This window comes from Quercus lobata, chromosome 11 (assembly GCF_001633185.2).
Source record: "Quercus lobata isolate SW786 chromosome 11, ValleyOak3.0 Primary Assembly, whole genome shotgun sequence".
Classification (NCBI taxonomy): domain Eukaryota; kingdom Viridiplantae; phylum Streptophyta; class Magnoliopsida; order Fagales; family Fagaceae; genus Quercus; species Quercus lobata.
Window position 1 is genome coordinate 20,277,945 of NC_044914.1, and position 22,617 is coordinate 20,300,561.

Sequence of the window (22,617 nt, forward strand, 5' to 3'; positions counted from 1 at the left end):
CCGTTCGTCCCTTCTTTGGACGAGGGCCTTGTTCTGAGTGGCGTGCTGGATGCGCTTCCATCCTTTCAGCTCTTTTCCTCTTCTTGGCTATGATCGCATCTTCTGCATTCATGAAGTTCTGAGCCGAATGGACGAGCTCGGCCATAGTTTGAGGCTCCTTCTCATATAGCTTGTGGATAAATAAATCAGAATTAATCCCGTTGTGGAGGGCCGCCAATAGAAGCTTGTTGTCTACCTCGTCCACACTAAGGGCTTCTCTGTTAAAAAAAGCGAGTGATGAATGACCGCAGACTTTCGTTTTCCCCTTGCTCTATGGTCAGCAAGCTGGACGAAGAACGCTTGTGTCTTTGTCCCCCGATGAAGTTGTTAACAAACAGTTTGCTTAACTCTTTGAAAGAACCTACAGAACTTGGAGGTATTTTGCTGAACCAAACTCGCGCCGGGCCTTTAAGGGTGGTAGGGAAGGCTTTACACATGATTTCATCAAGGACCCCTTGAAGGTGCATAGTTGTCTTGAAAGTAGCAATGTGGTCAAATGGGTCACGCGTTCCATCGTACGAATCTAGGGAAGGCAGTTTGAATTTTGATGGTAGAGGATGACCGTTGATGGAAGCCGTAAAGGGAGAGTCAGTTCTGTGGACCAAATCTTCTATAAGATTCGTCCTTCTCATGTTCTCTTTCATTTCCTCCATGACTTTCTTCATTTGGTCCATTTCTTCTTTCAAGTGTGGTACCGTCCGTGAAGTGGTGCCTCTTAACTGACTTCCAATCTCAGGATTTTCTCTCTCGCCATGACCTTGTGTTTGTCCTCCTCCTTCACGTTCCTCACGCGTCTGTCTTCTCTGATTGATCTCCATTCTCAACTCTTGGTTTTGGCGAGTCAACTCCGCCATTGCAGCTGCCATAGATTGCACATGCTGAACAGACGATGTCTGCATGACTGGTGCAGATTGGCGATCACACTAGGGATCACTCGAAGCGCCTCTGCTTCCCTAACGGCCTGGGTTAGTAGCCCTCGATCTGGTCCTGACCATCCTATCCCTTTGTTGCGGAAAAGAAAGGTACAAAACAATCTTTTCCCACAGACGGCGCCAACTGATATTGCTCCGAATCAGTAAGGTGGATGATCTGGCTTCGGTGGGCTACTGAAGCGATTGAAGGCCTACAAAAAAGTAAGCACAGTCAAAGAGGAGACCGGAGAAAACCGGCCAAACCCCCTCCGATGTAGAAGTTAGTCTCATAGGAATGTAATTCCAAGTATTCAGGAGTCAAGTCTCAGAAAAGTTCTTACCTTTCTCGGGTTCAGACCGGTCCTTTATATAGGGATCTTAGGAACGGTTATTTGTCCAAATAACCTCCCCAAGATTTGTGGAAGCCAACGAGTCCAGAGTTAACTTTTTCAACGGCTATTAGAATTGTAACCGCTAATGGAAGTTAACTTATTTGATGGATTCATGGCGATATTTATGGATTTAACAACCGCTACAGAGAGTCGAAAGTCTTCCAAGTGTTGCGAATTCGTCCATCTGGTGGAGGACTGTTTGGTCGTCCATGGACATCTGAAGGTCATCCATGGACAACCTTCATGGACGACTTTATCGTCTATGGGAGACTTCACCGATCAAGAGTAGTATTGTTGTCCATGGACACTTTTACTTCTTCTGGGGTGATTCTTGGTCGAACTTGCTCAATTGGCTCTGGACGACACATTTGGACGAACTGGAGTTTGGCTAATTTTCTACTTCCCTATCAAAGTCTATAATAAGCTTTGCAAGGTTGCTGCAAAAAATGCTATGAATGTTGAGTTAGGCTTATAGAAAATTGATTCTCTTGAACTTTGTAAGAAGAATTTGCTCTTGAAATTGGTTGATGCTAATGAATTGCTTGATAAGGTGAAGACTGAGAACATGTTGTTGCTTAATAAAGTTAAAAATTTGGAAATTAAATTATCTGTTGCTAGAGAACAAACAAATAGGTTTGCTAGTTCTAAACTTGAATACATGTTGAGTATTCAAACGTCTTCCTTAGACAAAACTGGTCTAGGTTTTGAAGATAACATCTTTGTACCTAAGAATTATTCCACAAACTTTGTTTTTTCTTCTGAGCCTCCCGTGAGTGAGATTGTCAAACCAGCAGAAATTACACCTCCTAGGAAGATTAGGGTTGATCTCAAAGAGTCTAAACCTAAGACTCCTAACCCTCCTAAGAACAAGTTGCATGATATACTTGTATGAGTTTGTCATTTTTGTGGAAAGTTTGGGCATATTCACCCAAATTGTTTCAAGTTGCAAGCTGCTAAGCGAGCAAATAAGCTAAAAGTACCTATGCCTCAAGCACAAGATCCTATGGTACTTATTGGTAAATTGGTAAAGGCTTTAAACATTTATTCCAATCCTGGAGTTGCTCAGCATTCTAATATGAATAATAACTCCAATGCAACAGTTGCATCTAAAAAGTTTTGGATGCAAAAGGCTCGATCTAATTGAGTCTTTCTGACATGATCCTTGTGCTTCATCTCTCTATTCTTTGTTATCATTCCTTTTTGTTGTTTTGCTTTCTTTGTTTTCTTCTAGGATTTGCATTGCATAACATTCATGCATTCCATACTAGATTGTTTTTGTAATTCCTTTTTATAATTTTTTTTAAAAAAAAGGGAAGAAAAATGTGTTTTGCATTAGTTTTCTTGGATTTTAAATCAAGGTTGACCATATTATCTTTACATAACATGTTTATGTACCTTGTTTAGCTTGGATGAACTTATATCACACTTTACTAGTTTGAACTTTGCAGTGCATGTTGTGTGGGAGTTGTTTATAGTTTTTGATCACATGATTTTAATCTTAAAGTCACATGCCTTTGATTGTTGAACTTGAACTTAATGAGAAAGGCATAAATAACCACCTCACCACTGTTTACTAACCAATCATGAACACCTTAGTGCATATCATAAGATTTTGTGCTCGAGAAAGTGTAGCATATGCACAAAAAGAACATAAGGTGTAGCCTCGGATTAAATGCTAAAATTGGTGTGTACATTTTTGGGCTATAATTACTTCACAATCAGATAAAATTGCTGTGTACATTATCTTGGCTATTTTAATAAGTTTCAAATCAAATAAAATTGGTGTGTACATTATGAGGCAAATCAAGAAACTTACATAATTGCAAGTTTTTATTTTAGGAGATGTGAGAGTTATATGATATACCTTTTTAGGTGATAGTCTCTTTCAAATTTATGTGATGAATTTTGTAGAAATTGTGATTGATCACTATTTACTTATCACCTCACATATATCTCAAGCTTTTGCTAGTTGCACACATTACACAAGTTACTCTTTGCTAAACTTGGTACATTATATTGTGTGTGATATTGTTGTGGCCATTCAAGATTAAAAGTTCCTTGATTTTAATGAAAAATGTGTTTATAGTTTGAGATTTGAGGACAAATTGATTGAAAATCTTGTTTTTGGAAGATTTGGGTTAAATTCAAGGGTTTTTGAAAAAAATTTCATCTCATTCTTATGCATTTTATTCATAAAACATTGTGCTTTGAGGAGTTTCTACATTAAAATGATCTGTTTTTCAAAAATTTGATTTTTCCAGATTTTTGATCGATCATACCTGTTGCTCGACCGATCGAGATTGCAATTAAAAATTTGGTTTGAATTTGCCTGGCTCAATTGTTGCTCGATTGATGCTGGATTGATCGAATGTGATTTTCGACCGATCAAAAATCGTTCACAGAGTTTTTTAAAAAACAAAAGTTTTTCATGTGTTCTTCACTATTTTAAAACTTTTCAAAAAGCTTTTTGGTTCTCTCTCTTCGACCGATCCAACTCAAGCAAATTTTTGTCGTTTTCCCTCAATTTTTTCTCAGATTTTTGTCATCTAGCACCAATAAGACCTTTTTACCCTTTCCTTTTTAGTTTAATCTCATTCTTCATACATTTTTTCATGCATTTAAGGAAAAATTTCGAACCTATAGGGATTTGGGGTTTTTGATTTTTGAGATGTTTTTTGTCCAAATTGATCAATGGGTTTTTGTTCTAAGATAATATAAATAGGTTTTTCATGGTTTAATTTGATCAATTTGATGAATTGGGAAGATTTTGAAATTCTAGGGCTTGAAACAACCCGAATTGGGGATTTTTTTCAATTAAGCTTAATCTGGTGAAATGGCTTGTGTTATTGATTCATTTTGTCATTATATACTGTTATCTAACTTGTGTAATAATAAATTGATCAATTTGTTGTTTTTTTTTTGAAAGTGGGTTTTCAAAATTTGGGGGTTTTGTTATAAACTCTATGTTCAAGCCAATTCTATGTTTTTAAAGTCTAATTGAGCTGTTCTCAATGCATTAGAGCATGAATCATGTATTAATACTGTTCATGCATCATATAGATTGTTCTTTTTTATTTTCTTGTGCTCTAACCATGTCTAATGCAGTTTGCCCTTAGTTTTTTCTTTTTTTCTTTTGTCTCTTTTCTGTCTACCCTTTCTAATCCTTAGCATCGTGGTTAGGAAGATTAGAGCCCATAGGACATCTACTCGAACCTCTCTATCCACTCCAATGATTCCAACACTCAATTTGTGAAGAGTTGGATACGGGGTGAAGAATATGTTAGTACTCCTTCAGTTGTGGCCATGCTCTTGGGGTGCCTAACGTATAGCAGCCTGTGTACCCTTATGATGAGTCACCTCCACTTGATGAAATTATGTCCTATCTGACTGGTACTTTCATTTAGTGGGGTACTGATCCTCGAATCACTTCTCATGAGTTGACCGAGATTCATTACTTGTTTTTTTGGATTTCTATCTGGCCCATCTCTCACTTGCACACCATTCCTATCGAGAGATGTGCATTTTTTGTGTGCCTATGTCACTGATGCTCCTATGAGTTTTCCTCATCTTTTCATTCTATCCTTGGTTGAGGTTCATAGGAGTAGTTCTTCTGCTCATGCTCTTTTCTTCTTGGTTTTTATTCATTGGATTTTATTGCATTTAGGTTTAGAGGAGTTTCTTACTTTTGAGCTTGTACACATTATAGCTCCTATAGGTGCCACCTTTCTTAGGCAGAAAGCTGTTCAGATGCGACTAGCTCTAAACGTCCTAGAGTTGAGTCTTCTTCAGGTGTTGCACCTCCTCCTCCTCCTTCTTCAGGTGATCCGACTGCTGATGAGTATGTTGATTCGACTACTACTGCTACTCCTCCACCTTTTACTTCGGATGATTTTAGCATTTGTCGTATGTTGGACATTGTCATGACCATTCAGGCGGCTCATGGTCAGCTTTTGGTGGATGTGCTCACGGAGCTTCAAGCTTTGCGCGCAGATTTGGCGAGCTTTAGATGGTCATCTCCGCCACCTCCTTTTGATGATGAGTCTTGATTGCCCTTTGGCAATTCATCACAAAAAGGGAGAGTACATATGGATGGAGATAGGGGGAGATTTTTTTTTGTTTTGGAGTTTTAGATTGTATCTAGGTGCTTCACATTGTACTTTTTTTTTTTTTTTTTTTTTTTTTTTTTTTTTTTTTTTTTTTGGTTCATGAAGTATTTATTTTGATGTTTTTATTTTTTTTATGAGTTGTATATGATAGGGGGAGACATTATGTTCTTATTTCTGTTTCTTGTTTCACATTGTGCTAAATTGGCTATTGATTTATATTTATGAGGTTATTCATGATATATGTCTTTTATTTTATGTTATGTGAAATCAAGAATTTTTTTTTTTTTTTTTACTTTTATTTTCCACACATGCATTTATGTGTTTGTTAAATGTTTCAGGAATATACAGGTTGATTTAGTCGTGCTGCTATCTACACTTGCAACTGATAGATAGTAGTTAAGTTGAATTGTTTTTGGTTGGATAATTCTATTGTAATGGGCTATTTTTGTAACTTTGAGCATTTTGTTTTATTATGTGTTTTGTCACAGATTGTTAAAGGGGGAGTTTGTTAGGTTCTAAGGATTTAGGATCTAAATGTATTAGAATTTCAATGTGTAATATTGGCAAACCATGATCAAAACAGAAAATTACTGTTCACTTTCTACAAGGCTCGATCGATCAAAAATTAGACTCGATTGATCGAAACTCGTGCAGATTGTTTTTCTGCAGATTTTTCCAACTCAGCCCAAGCCCATATGACGTGTAGGGTTTAATGCTTTGCCTTAAGTATAAAAGGAAAAACCCTAGCCACGTTTTATTGTTGTTGTTTATACTGTGTGTATGAATCTCTTGTGAGATTTAGAGGTGTTTGCTTTCATACATACTTAGGGTTATCAAGATCAAGATTGATGTCGAGAACTTGGTGATCGTTTCAGTTGCTGCATAAAGAGTTTAAAGAAAAACACAAGTGGGAGTACTTGCGGTTGTTGTGAATCCAAGAAAGAAATAGTCCGTGGACTCGGAGCTATCACGTGGTTGTTGTAGTAAGTTTTCTATTCGAGGTAGCAATAGGATGTTAGTGGTCTAAGTTTTTCTTCACATTACCATATCCTTTCAAATTGGGCTGGTACCCCTTTATGAACAAGGGTGCTAATTTAGTGAAACAAAGAGAGAAGTGATAAGATACCCAAAGATGCAAATCAAACAATACAACTAAAGAGGGTGACATACTTTGTCATTCAAGAAGGAAAAAGAAATTGAACAAAAACAATGCAAAGGAAAATAGTTTCAATTTAATAACAGTACCTTGCCATGTTTTCTAGGAATTTGATCAAGAGGTTCTTATTTTCTTCAAATGTGGATATGGATTGAAGTCGAAATCATAGTTTACAGAGGGATACACCACTGAAGAGGAAGCCAAATCAAACCCATCTCCAACAGTTGCGTCAGATCCCAAACCTAAGTCAGACCCATTTGTCACAATTATTGGAAGCCTTGAATCAGTTGGCAAAGAAAGGTTGACATTGTGTTACAGCTGAGTCATTATATGAAAAGTACTCCGAGTTGGCCATTTGGTATTGTACAGCCTACGCATTTAAGACAATTAAAATCATAAAATATTCAAATAAAATAAGAAACCATGATGCATAACCCTCAAACGACTATGAAATTGTACCAAATTTAATAGGGCAATGACTTTATAGCAGACTATATAGTTCTGAAATTTCAACTCAGCAATCCACTCCTACGCTGACTTCTAAATTTTTTTGTATATATATATATATATATATATTCATAAAACATAGTGCATTGTTCTTAATTACGTCTTCTAGCAAAAAATCAAAGGTACCATGACCATTCCATCAATCAAACCTTAACTTCCTAGCAACATTCATTCAAGCTATCTATTTTTGAACTAATACCACTGAGCCCCTTCAAAAACCCATAACTAAAATGTTTAACTAATTAAAACCAGTAATTCTAACCACTGCAAGTGATCTCTTGACTATGGCCAAATAGATGTTGATCTTTGTGAGTCTAAAAAAGTATAGGCCTTTGGACTTTATATGTCCATTAACTTGATAAATTAAATGTTTTTCTCTTAGATAATATTGAAAACTCTTTTACCATCACAAGAAATAGAATTCAACAACAATATGATCATCGATTCTGCATTTTTTTTTTTTTTTTTTTTTTTTTGTGGTTCTTTGTCACTTCCCATTCTATTTCTCTGAATTAGTACCTAGTTTGAAAAAAGCCCATTTAATTTAGAGAAAGAATGGGAAGTGAGAAAGACCCCTCAAGATGCAAATCAAACAATGCAAAACACAAGAGCGAATTTTCAATATAAAGATGACTTAATGGAAAATAGTTTCAATGTAAAAATAATACCTAGGCATGTTTCTTCGAAATTTAATAAAGGAATTCTCAGTTTCTTTGACAATGGATGTAGATTGAAAATAGAGTCATCGTTTTTAAAAGGACTTGGCTATTGAAGAAGAACCCAAATCAAACCCATTATGTTATAGTCAATACCCAAAAGTAAGTCAAGCCCATTTGCTATATCCACTAGACTCCTTGAATCAGATGTCATCAGGGACTAAAGGAGGTTGAAAGGTCTCCCGCGTCTAAGTCCGTTGGGAAACTAGAAGTGGAGCAAGTAGGTAGTAAAGGTGTGAGCATAGTGTCTTCATCAACATTTTGAGAATTCTCTTGGATGATAATAGAATTTTGAGGAGGACATATGCATTCCACATGTACCCCCATCCCAGCAATCACAGGCGCATATTTTCCTTTATCACTTAACCAATGAGAGATTTTACATGAAATCTTAACATGATTTCGATCACCTTGCATCAAGTCTCCAAAATCCGTCTGTAATTGGCTGTGAGGTACACCGTAAAACCATAGATGATCATACTTCAAATCACATAAATGCACCCTAGCCATATGACATTGCTTACGACTATCGGTAAAAATGTGGATATCACAAACCCATTTGATTATATCATCTTGAATAGAACTGTACTTATCATTATTAGCATAATTGTCCTTCAACGGAATTAGATGAAAAGCAACACAAACAGCAATTGTTGGAAATTCAGGACCAACCCAAAATGATATGCAACTTTCAATGCTTTGATGATTAATCCAATTCGGAATCTTCTTTCCTGGTACTTTAATATCACATGGCTCTCCATAATCAACCAGATACACATCTAGAGTGGGAAATGACTCATCACAAATTACATTGAACTTGGAGAGGGAGACCCGGGAAGAGCAATCAATTTGATTTGATAATTTGTAATGTGAATGCAAATCCATTAATACGTTGCCTTTCGCACTTGGACATTTCATATTTGGTGAAAGCCCTAAAATTCTTCCAAACTGCATGCAATTATTAGGAATTATGAGAAATTGAAATGTAGAAAATCTAGTACATGTATTTGCAAAGGTAACCAAAATTGTTTCTATTATTACTTTAAGAGAGAGAAGTACCTGAAGGATTAATTTTCTTAATGATTCTGAATTCAACGAGATGCAGTTTGATGCATCTACTCTTCTTATACTTTCAGGAAGATTTGGAATTTTCTTAAGGAACTTGGAATCCCTAATTAGAAGCCAATTTAATCTATTGAATCTGATAATGATTTCTCGGAGGTTCAAATCTTCACTTCTTGATAATAAAAATTTCTCTGAGCAGGTGAAGCAAGAAGTTAACTTTTTAAGAAAATTCAAAATTGGAAAAAAATATTTTGAAAAGCCACTATAAGAATTGCACGTTGCTGCTTGTCTACCAATCCCCACATCCTTTGGAAATTTGACATTACCATAAAGTAAGAGTTTGCGAAGATGTTGCAATTTATAGATGCTACTTGGAAGCTGACACGAATAGAAATAGGAACCTATCTCTAATCGCTCAAGCCCAGTGAGATTCCCAATTGATGGAGGAAGCTCTCTAATGGCAGTGTGTTTCAGACTTAGAAACTTTAAATTTTCCATTTCTTGTGGAATATTGGGGAACCTCTTAACCCTATTGCACCCAAGAAAACATAAATATTTAAGAGATTTCATCGCGATACAGCTTGGAAGAATTTGAAGTTCCTTGCAACACCAGAGGTCCCAACTTTCAAGTTTATCAAGATATCCAACAGAGTCATGAATCTTGACTAATTTTCTACACTCACGAAGATTCAATTTCTTTACATTTGGTATGGCACTCAGTAAGTCGGGTAATTCCCTAATGTATTGATTGGAACTGAAATTCATATATGTCAAGTTTTTGCATTTTATCCTCTGTAGAAAAAGAAAATAAAAATTTTTAACACCAACAAATTTTATTAAAATATAGTTTAATAAACTAATAGTAATTTATAAATAAATAAAAATTATTATACCTTGAAAAGCTTGTCCAATATAACCCGACTTTGTGGCATGTTGAGTGCAATAAGCTTTTGAGGATGGAAATTGGATGGTAAGGAAGATAAAGTACATCCACGCCATTCAAGTAACCTTAAATCATTGGGAAGATAATCAAGACTTCCACAAATTTCTACATTATCAATTATAAGAAATTTGAGATTTTCCATCTTTTCAAGACATTTAGCTTCTAATTGCAACTTTGTTGGTTCCAGTGAGCGTAACACTATGCCTCGAATTTTATCTGACCCCTAATTGGACAAAATGTTAAATAAATCACACTCGTTAAAAAGAATTCATAAAATAAAATAAAAAAATATTATGTCCACAATATTTTCATAACAAATCATAGGTGGCAGATTGTTATTTGTTATTATGGGTGGAACAAAAGTCATTTAAGTTGTGAATTCACATTAGAACTAATAACAACTTACCACCTATGATTTATTTTGAAAATGTTGTAGATGTAGCACTTCTAAAAAATGACTATCAAACTTTAACCATAGTGTTGGACTTGAATTTTATTCCATAACAGAAAAAAAGGATCAAAGAAAAAAATTTATAAAAAAAATGTCATTCAAGATACCCAATTAAAAAAATGTAAAAGATGAGAGAATTCAACTTATACCTTATTTTTAGTTAGAACTTCAAAAGCATCTTCATAACACCAAAGCCTGCTACGTGTTCCAAGTAATTGTGGTGATTCTTGCCGAACAATTTCCCTACCCATTTGTTGTATCAAGTCATGCATCCATAATTTGTCAAATTGATCAATAGTTACAAGACACTTCTCGATAAGTCTTTGAATACCAATATTTGGGTGTAAATTGCAAGAATCCAGCATAGCTTCAACATATTCCCTGTCAAGTCCCTTGAAGAAAAACGTAATATCAAGGAAAATAATTTGTTCAACTTGCTCCAATCCTTCATAGCTTATTTGGAGTACATTTTGAATATTTTTGTCAAGAATTTTTTCATACTTTTCTAATGCACTTTCCCAGTAAGGTTTAGCTCTTCCAAATAAAGTAGTACCTATTATTTCTAAAGCTAATGGAAGGCCTTGAGCATAATATATAAAGTGGTTTGCAAGTTTTGAATAATCTTCTTTGGGAGTGCTTTTTTGGAAGGCATGCATACTAAAGAGTACAAGAGCTTCATCGTCATCTAGCTCCTTAACCTCATAGGTTGAATAGCCTTTTCCAGAAGTGGCTAGCAAGTGTTTATCTCTTGTTGTTATAATAATTCTACTTCCAGGAGCAAACAAATCATAATTTCCGAGCAATTTTTCTATCAGGTTCAATTTATCCACATCATCAAGAACTATAAAAACCTTTTTTTGGAAAAGGCTTTTATTTATCATATTCGTTCCTTTAGATATGTTACACATCTTCAAATCCTTAACCCCTAAGATCTCAAAAAGAAGTTTCTCTTGGAGGCGGATTATGCCTTCATTTGTCTCTGACATCTCTCTAACATGCTCTAGAAAAATTCTTACTTTGAAATGATTAAAAATTTTATTATAAAGAGCTTTTGCAGTTGTAGTTTTACCCACTCCTCCAAGTCCATAAATCCCAATCACACAAACATCATTTGATTCTCTATCTAAAAGCAATTGTAAGTCCTTTACACGAGAATTTATTCCAATCGGGTATTTAGCAACATGTAATGGCATTTGATTTAAATTAGACTTTAAGATATCTTCAACAATTATTTGGACAAGTTCAGCTTCACTAAAACTGCCATTCACAGAGCATTTAACAATGTAACGAGTTACACTATAGAAAAGAAATAAGAGCATTTACTAAATTAAATGCAAGGTGATTAATATGTATATCATAATTGAAGTATTCCTAAATAAAGTAAGCCGCATAGATTAAAGAAATATTATTTTATTCACTTTTTTGGGTAGCAAATTAGCTTTTGGCATGAAGTTGCATGAAAAATCCGGTTAATTGAGAACATAATCTTATTGGGATGACTGGATCCCATCACTTTCTAATAATACATTAAGTTTTTCTTTTAAATTTTTATAAATACTATGAGGGTGAAGCTCCTAATTAATTATTGATAAGATAATCTAATATTAAGTTCTTTTATTTTCATCTTTAACCTGCAGCGAACTAGATTAGAAAAAAGATATGACAAGAAAATAATACTTTCATAATTTAGTTAAATTTAAAGAAAAATAATAATAACAAACAATTAATGAAAGTTGTTATTTAACGACTAAAATTTAATGGTCATCGCAAAAACATTAAAACTCTTAAAGAACAACTAACAAGAGTAGTCATTAGATAAATACCTCTTCTTGTAGTCCCAACCAGAAAGATTGGCTGCTTCATGTAGAGCTTCCCTCCATCTTCGTACCTTGCTTTCATTAAATTTTTTTTCATGATTAGTCAATACTTCCCCGAACTTTTCTTTTTGCCTACGAACTTCTGATGGATCCACATTGTAAAAAACTGGTCGCACCAACTGGTTATTTTTCCTACACTCAATAATCTTAGTAAGTTCATCCAAACACCAAGTGGAGGATGCATAATTTTCAGAAAATACAATTATTGACATCATTGAGTTCTCAATGATTTTAAGAAGCTCTGCAGAAATTTCTTCTCCCCTTGGGAGCTTATCATCGATGAAGGTATGAATACCCCTCTGACACAAAGCATTGTACAAATGGCTTATAAAACCCCAGCGGGTATCTTCACCTCTAAAACTCAAGAAGACATCAAAGTTCTTGGATTGGCCGGTTAAAGAGGAGGAGGAAGATGAGGCTCCTTTGCTGGTTGCAAGAGCCATCAGGATTTATGAACAGATGGATGAGATTATCTGAAACTGAAAGGAGTAAGAGGAAAGCTATGAAAGAGATTGTAAATGTAACTGAGGAAGGTGAACCACGAATTAGGATGAGGATGACTGAATGCAAGCAAGAGGAGACTTTGATGTAGTCTTGCTTTCGGTGTGGCCAGTAAATTCTTAAAACTTTCAAGTCACACTTTTACTTGACATTGCAATATCTTTGAACATTATTATACTATACCTGTCACTGCGGTCTAACATTTCACATTGCAAAATATCCTCCTCAGCAGGGCCGGCCCAAGGCTTAGGCCACTTAGGCAATCGTCTAGGCCCCCTGCTAGAGAAAAGCCCCCAAGTTTTGGGGCAAAAAAATGAGATATATATATATATATTTTTTTTTTTTTTTTTGAGATATAAGAAAAAAAAATTAGTTTTACATTTTTCTTCTACTTTTAAGAAGTACCAAAGAATTGAGTAGTGCTAGAGATATTACAATGTTAAATACATAGGGCTTACAAATATGTGTCACTAATTACAATAAATAATTTAGATAAGAAAATACTATAAATTTTACTTTAAAACCTTTATACAAATTGACATGACAATTAATATGATTTGTAGACGTCAACAACCTCTGTGTGTGTGTGTGTGTGTGTTTGAGAGTAGTTAGACATCAACAACCTATTAAATGCATTTTTAAATTACTTAATGATACATCTTTATAAGCATTATGTTGTAAAATTTATAATATCTTTAATATCATTCATTCAAATACTTGTTTATTATATTCTTGAAGTGTCATTAATCATATTCATTGTACAACATTTGTACTTTTTTTTAGTAAAATTTGTTATAATTTTAGTTTTTCTTCAACAAAAAAAAAAAAATATATATATATATATATATATTACAAGATAAAAAGAATGCATTTTTGTTATATAAAAATTATGATATTGAAAACTAGTTAAATATTATTTAATTAATAACAAAAATGCTCCATTTAAATATATCGCTTTAGATCTCAAAGTTTGTTGGGCCGCCCCTGCTCCTTAGTCCTCACGTGTAAAATGGGCCCTTATAAAAAAATCAACATTATTGTGAATTCTTTTTCTGAGAACAATTATGAGATTTTTTAAGAGTAAATTCTCATTAACTTGAATAATGATACACTGACACAGTAGCTTATATCCACCAGAGACGCCTAACAACTATGACTATGTTCTAACAGACTGAAAGGCTACAACTAATCACACACGTGCACAGCACATGCTTATTACTAGACTAAACTACATACAGTTTAACTAACACTATTAATAGCTACAATACTACATGTCGTTTAGCCTGAGACTTCTTCATTCTCTATATCTCTGCTGACTTCTGATTCTGATCTGGCTTCTTTATCCTTCAGCCTTGATCTGTGATAACAGTAAATAGCATCTACTGAACACTTCCCATATAATAAATGAAAATATTAAAGTTATAGTCTATTTTACTATAAAGTACTTAGTAATGTTCCTCAAAATATATATATATACACACACAAAGTAATGTGATCAATAAATTTTTTAAATATAATAAATGAAGGGTTTTACTAACGTATACCATATGTTAGTAAACCATTTTTAAAATTTTTTATAAAAAAATGAAAAAGTAATTAACTTTTTTAACAATTTTTTCAATTTCTTATAAAAAAATTTCTAAAATTGATGATTAATATGTGCCATAAGGGCATACATTAACTAGACCCACAAATGAATTTCAGAATTACTTTTATTATGATTGTTGACAATGACACTTTAATATGTAAAAATTATATAGTAAAATTTGTAGTATTTTTAACATTACTCAAACCATAAATCAAACCTCTTTTTTTATTGGGCCATAAATCCAACCTTGACCCTGACACAAACGGTAGATCAAACTTCAAAGTAATAGATGTAAATTCTTCTTAAAAAAATGCAATAGATGCATATGGAAAATTATCTTACGTGAGACTGAGTTTCATGAATTCCACAACATATATTGATTCCAAAACTTTTTTCTTTTTTGTTTTCTTTGAAATAAACTGAAGATAAACACAGGACAACAACAACTAACTATAAACTGACCATTTAAAAAAAAAAAAATCCAACGTTCCACCACTTTAATGCCCCCATACATAGGTTACAAGTTTGCGTTACTAAACCCAGCGATTCCAACACGAGTTTTACGTTTTAAGAGAAAAATCTCATCATATGCCATTTAATAAATGAAAATATTAAAGTTATAATCTATTTTACTATAAAAAATGGCAATAAATGCATATGGAAAATTATCTTACATGTGACTGAGTTTCATGAATTCCATGATATATTTGATTCCAATATTAGAGTTTCACATTTTAAGAGAGAAATCTCATCAGATGCCTTGTTGACTTAGATATCCATCTCTTCCTCATAATCTTACAAATCAAAGTTCAAAGAGAGGCCCACACGTTTTTAACTTTTCAGGAAAAGTAGCTATCTTTTAGTCTTTCGTCAATCCCTCATGAATATATCAAAGTTTTCTTTTTCTTTTTTCTTTCTTTCCTAAGGATATCCTCTCTTTTCCTTGGGATTTTCCCATATCAATTCTGCTGCAGGCACGTTACTTTTTGTCGAAAATTTCACTCTCCCAACTCAATTAGGCGAACCATCAAAAAATAAAAAAATAAAAGCAAAAAATTGAACCTTGATCTTTTTTTTTCCTTGTAAATAAAAATTTTCAATAAATTTAGAGTCACAAAACAACATATTTGACAATAAATTTTACCATTATCTAGATGGCAATTATACCATAAATTTTGTACTTTATATTTTGTGGAAAGCATTTCCCAAGCCCGAAGAAAAGAGTTTTGTCTTTGTGATAGATCATGGAAATTACCATCTCCATGTGCAGGAGCTCCCAACAAAACTTCAAATGCATGTGCATTGCACATGTCATCTTAAAGGGTAGACTATATGTGGTCACATGCTCATGTATCCATGCATTCATTTTCATCACTTAAGATATATTATATTCTACTCATATGTTCATGCATCTCACCAATTCATTCATATATCTTATAACTATTGTAATACCCGGCAAAATAAAAAGAAAAAGGAAAGGGTATTTAAGTAAATCTCTTGTGGGATTAATTTTATAATTAATATTACTAAGGGAAATTTTAAAAAACTAGATTGAAACCCTAGTTATATATAAGCTAATTAAGTTAGAGTATAATGATAGATATTTTTGATAGAGAACTTCTGAGTTTGTTCAAGTAGAGAAAGACTGACAGGACACTTGAGGTAAGAGCCTAAAAAATCTCATATTTTGTCAAATCTAAATCTTATATGAAATTTTAATATTTTCATGTGATTATTTTTGGTCAATAGTAAAACTATCTAAATATCCCGTGAGTTTTACGCTGTAAACGAAGAAGAAGGATTTAGATTTATATCTTTGCTATTTTGGATGCTAAGCAGCTATTCCTATCTTGAAAATCTGATCTTTTCTAAGACTTTTATTGCGTTAATTGCGATAGAAACTGCAGATTTTTATGTTGTGTTAAGATTTATTCTGGTAGGTGTGAAGTTTCTACACAATTTTTCTTTAAAGAATAGTGACTTAAGTACTAGACTTGATTATATACAGAAGTCTAGTAGTCTAGGCATGCTTTGAGGTCTGACATAGACTCACATGCTTTTGAAAAAAAAAAAAAAAAAAAAGAATGGCGTGGTGTATTTGTAAATGTCCTGGTGCTTTGATTTTTGTATGATATGGTACTTAGTTTGTCCTCATCTCAAAGAACTAATGGTGGCAAAAACAAAAAATATTAAAAAAAAAACAAAAAGAAAAGAAAAGAAGAAACACACGTATAGACCCTACATGGCTATAAATATAGTGTATTCCATAGGTTTTATTCCTAGGGATCTATTTGTGGTAGAAAGTAAAGAAATAAAGGTCGTCGTTTGGTAACGTTGTTCTAGTAACGTTATTTGTATTCTTTTGAAATATGTATAGGTGGAAAAAATGTGTGAAAATACATGTAATATTGTTTAAAAATTGAAAACATGTTGTTAAACTACTATACCAAACAGGGCCAAAAATATTATGACTATATGAGTTTGGTGTAAGAAACAAGGGATTATTGTTAGGCTTAGAGAGGAGACAAAATTTATATAGATAAATTAATGATAGTTCTGAAATATATAAGATGCATATTTTTAGCAGTTTCTCTTCTGGTTACATGAACTAAGCCATGCCTTCCTATAGCCTCTACATATTGTTTGCCTTTGCCTTTATGTATGGAAGTCAATATGTGGTGATAGGCTACTTGAGGTGTTGGACATAGATTTGCCTTACTGTAATTGGGTGGTCAACTTTTACCATATCAAAGCTACCCTGAGATTTCATTCGGGAGGAGAAATTGAAAAACAAATTGTGCTAAGTGTGCTTCTTTCAATTTTCTTTTAGAGTCCTCACATTTCCAATTAAACATTTTGTTGATTTTGGTACAAATTTTTCATGTTTACGCAAAGTGAGAGAAAATTTTATATTTGAATTGGTTGATGTACATTTTTAGACCCCTTACACGCAAACAGATTAACCTGGTTATTTGGCCAAGTGATCAACTTAGTAAATTATACAAATTTAGGTTAACAGAAATAAATCATATCATTGAAACAATGATGAAAATAAAGAACATAATGATATGATAACCCAAGAAAACCAAACTGGTAAAAAACCTGAGAAGGATTTAACCTAGCTATCCTCAAGATAAAATAGATCCACTATGAAAGAATTGAAGTTTTACATCTCTCATCCATACCAAAAAAAAAAAAAAGGGTATCCCCAAATTCATAAAAAACATGAAGTTTAAACCACTATTTGCCTATTAGATTCAATAATCAATATATCAGCTTGGATCACAGTGAAGTCTCTCAAAATATGCTTCAAAAATAGATATGGAAGAAAAAATAACACAGCTCTACCTTTTCAATTTGCTATTGTTGGAATTTGTAGATAGCTTCTAAACTTTATATTTTCAGTCCTTCTTTATGCATGGCAGAAAGCAGAAAATAAAAGTCAATAGTAGGAATGAATCTTAGCTTCCTTGGTTATACCAAAATTTAAAATACAAACCTTACCATAACTAACAATTAAAACTTCTAGATAAACAGCGAAGCCAAGGTTGTAGAAGAAGGACATTGGAAAAGAAGCTGGGGTTTGCAACCAAACAAAGAATCAAACAAAACCCCTCAAAAATCTAGATGCTACTCTTAAAGAAGATTCTTATCAAATTTATTATAAAAAAAATAGCATGATTCTCTGATAAAGTACAAATTCTACATACCTATAAAAATTAGATGAAGAAGTAATAAAAACAATGGTAAACTTGAGATGAAATAATAATTAAACTAAATTAGATGAAGAGTTTCTTTGTCTCTCTGGAAGCTGGGTCTTCCCTTGGGCAGTAGAATTGTTTGTCCCTTTTTTCTGAAGGAGAGTTTGTCTCTGCTGCTCGAGAGTTCTAGGGTCTAAACTCTAACTTCTCCAGCACTATAGATTTGTTTTGTCCTTTCTTGTGAAGGTGTTGTTAGGTTCCTTCCTTCTTGTGAAGGTGTTGTTAATTGTTACCATAACTAACAATTAAAACTTCTAGATAAACAGCGAAGCCAAGGTTGTAGAAGAAGGACATTGGAAAAGAAGCTGGGGTTTGCAACCAAACAAAGAATCAAACAAAACCCCTCAAAAATCTAGATGCTACTCTTAAAGAAGATTCTTATCAAATTTATTATAAAAAAAATAGCATGATTCTTTGATAAAGTACAAATTCTACATACCTATAAAAATTAGATGAAGAAGAAATAAAAACAATGGTAAACTTGAGATGAAATAATAATTAAACTAAATTAGATGAAGAGTTTCTCTGTCTCTCTGGAAGCTGGGTCTTCCCTTGGGCAGTAGAATTGTTTGTCCCTTCTTTCTAAAGGAGAGTTTGTCTCTGCTGCTCGAAAGTTCTAGGGTCTAAACTCTAACTTCTCCAGCACTATAGATTTGTTTTGTCCTTTCTTGTGAAGGTGTTGTTAGGTTCCTTCCTTCTTGTGAAGGTGTTGTTAGTTCCTGGGGGTACCACGTGTATTCCTTGGCTTATGGGGTTTTTGTTCAAGGGTTTTGGGAAACTGTTTTTACAGGTTATGTGTTGGGAAATTCAATTAAACTCTATGGAGGGACCAGCACAGTCATGGAAGCGCCTCTCTCTGTCAATAAGAGAAAGGCCAGAATGCTGCATCACGGCTTACCACACAGAGTCGTCCATCGGGCTAGAGAAGGAAGCAGACGGTGAACATTACAACCAAGGAGTTTTTCCACAATCAAGGTGTAACGCAAGTTGTGGCCCAAGATTCTATGCAGTAAGAAAAAAGTCTGATAACAATGGCCTTACCTTCCTTGACGGCGATATCTCAAGCCATCCCATGGTGACTGTTGGACTTACAGAGGTTGAAGGTGTACATAACGGCTGCACTGAAGAAGTTAATGCTAAGACAGCCACTCACAGGTCTGATTGTAACACCAAGTCAGGTATTAACATCCATAACTTGGGTCCTGACTTCACGCATGGAAGTAATAGTGGGCTCAATATGGATGTTAATGCCGTGGTCAATAAGGGGAGTAATAACGTGTCCAACTTGGGAAGTAATTCAATGAGTAACGGTTGGAGTGATACAAATCTCACTAATCATGGTAGCCCATAATTTTCATTGCCATTATCTCCCACAATTAATGGGATGTTAAGCTGTCCTAAGGGCATTGATACGAAGTTAAATGCGGGGAATGATGACAGCTCACCAATTATTGCTCCTATTAACTCTAATTCCCAGCAGTCCCAATGGTAAGTGTTTAATATGGTCAATATTCCAGGTAAGGAAAAAAGCGCAACAACAATAGTGAAGGGTAATGAACCAGATCAGTCCAATCAGCCTCCACACTGTGCCATTTGGAAACCTCCACCATGGCCGATCTTGAAGGTGAACTCTAATGATGCGATTTTCCAGGAACAAAATTCTGTGGATGTTGTTTTGGATATGGGAGGTGGATTAGTGTTGTTTTGGAGATCGACTATGGATGTAATTGTGGAGGGTTCGGGCACAAATTATATTGATACAATGTTTCAAGAAGAAGATAGGGCAGGGATTGGAGTGATCATCCGAGAATGCCAAGGAAAAGGCTTGGCACACATGGTCAGAATCATCCCTCTCCCCCTAACTATCATAGAGATTGAACTTTGGCTATATCGAAGGCTTTACAGTTTGATGCCGATCTGAGTTTGGAAGATGTCACCCCAGAGGGAGTTTTAGAGATTGCAATGAACGTTTTGAATGCAGATTCGCAGTCTTTGGAATCCTTTGGTTTACTTAGTCATGATGTTAAATGTTTTGCAAGTTTATTTCATTGTATTAGGTTTTCACATGTTCGTAGAGAAGGATTGCTGTATTCTCACATTAAGAGAAATGACAATGGGGTTGCTCATAGTCTGGCTAAAAATGCATTATGTATACTAGATTTTCAAGTATGGATGGAAGATATCCCATCTCATATTGGTTCGATTTTACAATTGGATGTAGTTGAGTTTTATTAATAAAATCCATCAGTTTCTTTCTCAAAAAAAAAAAAAAAAAAAAAAAAACTAAACATAAAATATGCACGGGGTAAACATTTAGCTTATATATATATATAAAACCGAAGCTTTTAAAACTCCTACAATTTTCCACATCAGCATTTAATTTTTTTTTAAATTTGATTCATATGTTTTGATTTTTTATCCAACCCATTTACTCATGTCAGCATTATTAATTTAAAAATAAATATTAAATCTCATTATTTCCCCCACCAAATACACATTACAAAACCGGTACTTCTTCAAAACCTAAACCTAAAACTAATACTTCTTCAAAATCTCTCCTCTTCTCACACGCTAACATCACCTTCCCCTAAACCTAAGACTCACCCATTCCTTCCCCCAAAATCAAAAGCCATCACGGATTGCCGCCACCACGGATGGCCAACACTGCATCTTTTGGTTTTGTTGTATTATGCAACTCATTGTCTACCTATTATTATTTTCAATTGAAAATCAAACTCCATACCCAATGCCTAGGTACGCTTGCTTTCCTCTTTCTCTTTTCTTTGAATTTAAGTTTCAATTGAAACCAAACAGAGGAAAGGCAACCTAGTTAATGATGAAAACAAAGGAAATATATATATATATATACACACACACATATATATTTTAATTTGGAAATATGATTTAGGTTTTGGTATTGTATTCTGATTGGTTTTGATTTAGGAAGAATAGATTCTTGACATTGATTTGTAAAGCCTTTGATTTTTTTTAGTTATGGTTATTTTAGGCAGGGTACCGATGATTGTTTTTCTTTGATTTTTAAATTCCTCCATTTAAATTATCTAACAAATTTACCATATTTGTCTCATATATTTGTTTCACGTTGACCCATCAAGTTTATCTTGATGTTGAGATTGGTGGAAAGCTTGCTAGTAATGCTCTATTCCGTTACATTTCTTTTTTATAAAAGAAAGAGACTTGCTTTGTCGGGAGGAAAAAAAAAAAAGGTTTTCTACTTTGATATTGTAGAAGTATTTTGCCAATTCCATGTTGGAATTGGTTGTGAGTAATGGGTATCAAAAGTTGTGAAATTTAAGGATAGAGTGTTGTTAGAGGAACTGTGATCATGGTTAATATGATACTCTTTAAATCTTTATGATCTGTCATCTTTCAGGTTGAATTTTGATGGGTCTTTCTGGGAAGGTAGTTCCAAAAACCGCAGGTATGATTGTGTATTATTTGTTTTGAAAACACTAGATTAGATGATAGATACAATGCATCATCCTTTCAAACTTAATACATTATATGATTATTGACTTTTGCACCCTTCATTTTGGATTGTAAATGCCTGAAAGAGGTATTGTATCATGTTTGAAATTTCATCTCAATATCAGAGGATGTAGCTAACCAGTGCCTATAATCTCTCTCTGATTTGTTTCATTTGTTTCTCTTTTATTTTCTCAAGCCTCAAACTCAGACCTTATCCTCTCTCCCTAATCTCAGCCAAATCCATCACCATTCTCAATTTGCTTCTGTCACTGATGTTGCATAAGGTAATGTTTTGTATTCAATTCTTTATTATATAATATTTTCTCAAATTTAGTTAGTGTTTTGAGACTTAGACCAATTCTTTTCTTAGTGCTATTTGATTACAATTTAGATGTCATGGAGTCAAACTTAATTTGTGTTGATGAAATTGTTGATCGGTTGATTACAATTATGCTTAATGCTCTATTCATTCTTTAACATAACAAAAGCTGTAAACTATACTTATCAAAGTTGCGTCAATGAATTTATGGTTGCAGGGCTTCTTAGTTGGTGTTCTTTGAATTGTGGTTAGCCCATGATAGGAAACTTAATGGGATTTGGAATATGAATGATTAATTTTTGGGTTTGTGGTTTAGTTTTGCTTTAGTTAAATTTATATCCCATAAAATTTTCCTGCCAAAATTTAATGCAAATTGGATTTTGGGTTTTGGGTTTTTTTTGTGTGTTAGGACATATGTGACTCATGTTAGGAATATGTGTTAATATAGAATTGGCTAATCCTTTAACAAAACACACTTTACTTGTATTTAGGTAGATCGAGGATGTGTTTAATATTTCAAGGAATAAGATTTCAAGTTCAAGTGTTAAAGCCATGCAAGTCTGTCCAAGAATCAAGTGGAGAAGTGTTGGATTTTAAAGCTCGACAGCTAGTATCTATCGAGGTTTAAAAAACTGTTTTAACTCGATGCTTGATAGCTGCTTGATAGATAGGGTATCTATCGAAGTTTATGAAAATTAGTTTTTCAAAGCTTCTTTCACTCCAATCCTTGAATAGATGTTTGGGTTTTTTTTTCTCACAACCCTGAACATATATAAGAATTGTTTTAAGGGCTATC

At 33.8% G+C, this 22,617-nt stretch overlaps 1 protein-coding gene across 2 annotated transcripts; it reads right to left on the reverse strand.

Annotated features, from left to right (window-relative positions):
- Positions 1 to 6,904: 6,904 nt before the first annotated feature.
- Positions 6,905 to 12,795, reverse strand: LOC115967341 (TMV resistance protein N-like). 2 transcript variants are annotated; one of them, XM_031086418.1, is made up of 6 exons: positions 12,110 to 12,795; positions 10,436 to 10,667; positions 9,786 to 10,058; positions 8,887 to 9,684; positions 7,780 to 8,775; positions 6,905 to 6,974 (listed from the first exon to the last, which is right to left on the reverse strand). In XM_031086418.1, exons 1-5 carry the CDS (start codon positions 12,604 to 12,606, stop codon positions 7,981 to 7,983), a joined length of 2,595 nt encoding a protein of 864 aa, XP_030942278.1. In that variant the 5' UTR covers positions 12,607 to 12,795; the 3' UTR covers positions 6,905 to 6,974; positions 7,780 to 7,980. The 2 variants fall into 2 exon arrangements, with proteins under 2 accessions (XP_030942278.1, XP_030942277.1); XM_031086417.1 differs by having other exon boundaries at positions 10,436 to 11,543.
- Between the last annotated feature and the right edge of the window lie 9,822 nt (positions 12,796 to 22,617).

Coding starts and splice junctions, on each gene's coding strand:
- LOC115967341 (XM_031086417.1), bottom strand. CDS start 12,606: ATGGCTCTTGCAACCAGCAAAGGAGCCTCATCTTCCTCCTCCTCTTTA. Junction 11,544..12,109: donor GGTTGGGACTACAAGAAGAG/GTATTTATCTAA, acceptor TGTGAATGGCAG/TTTTAGTGAAGCTGAACTTG. Junction 10,059..10,435: donor AAGTTCTAACTAAAAATAAG/GTATAAGTTGAA, acceptor TTGTCCAATTAG/GGGTCAGATAAAATTCGAGG.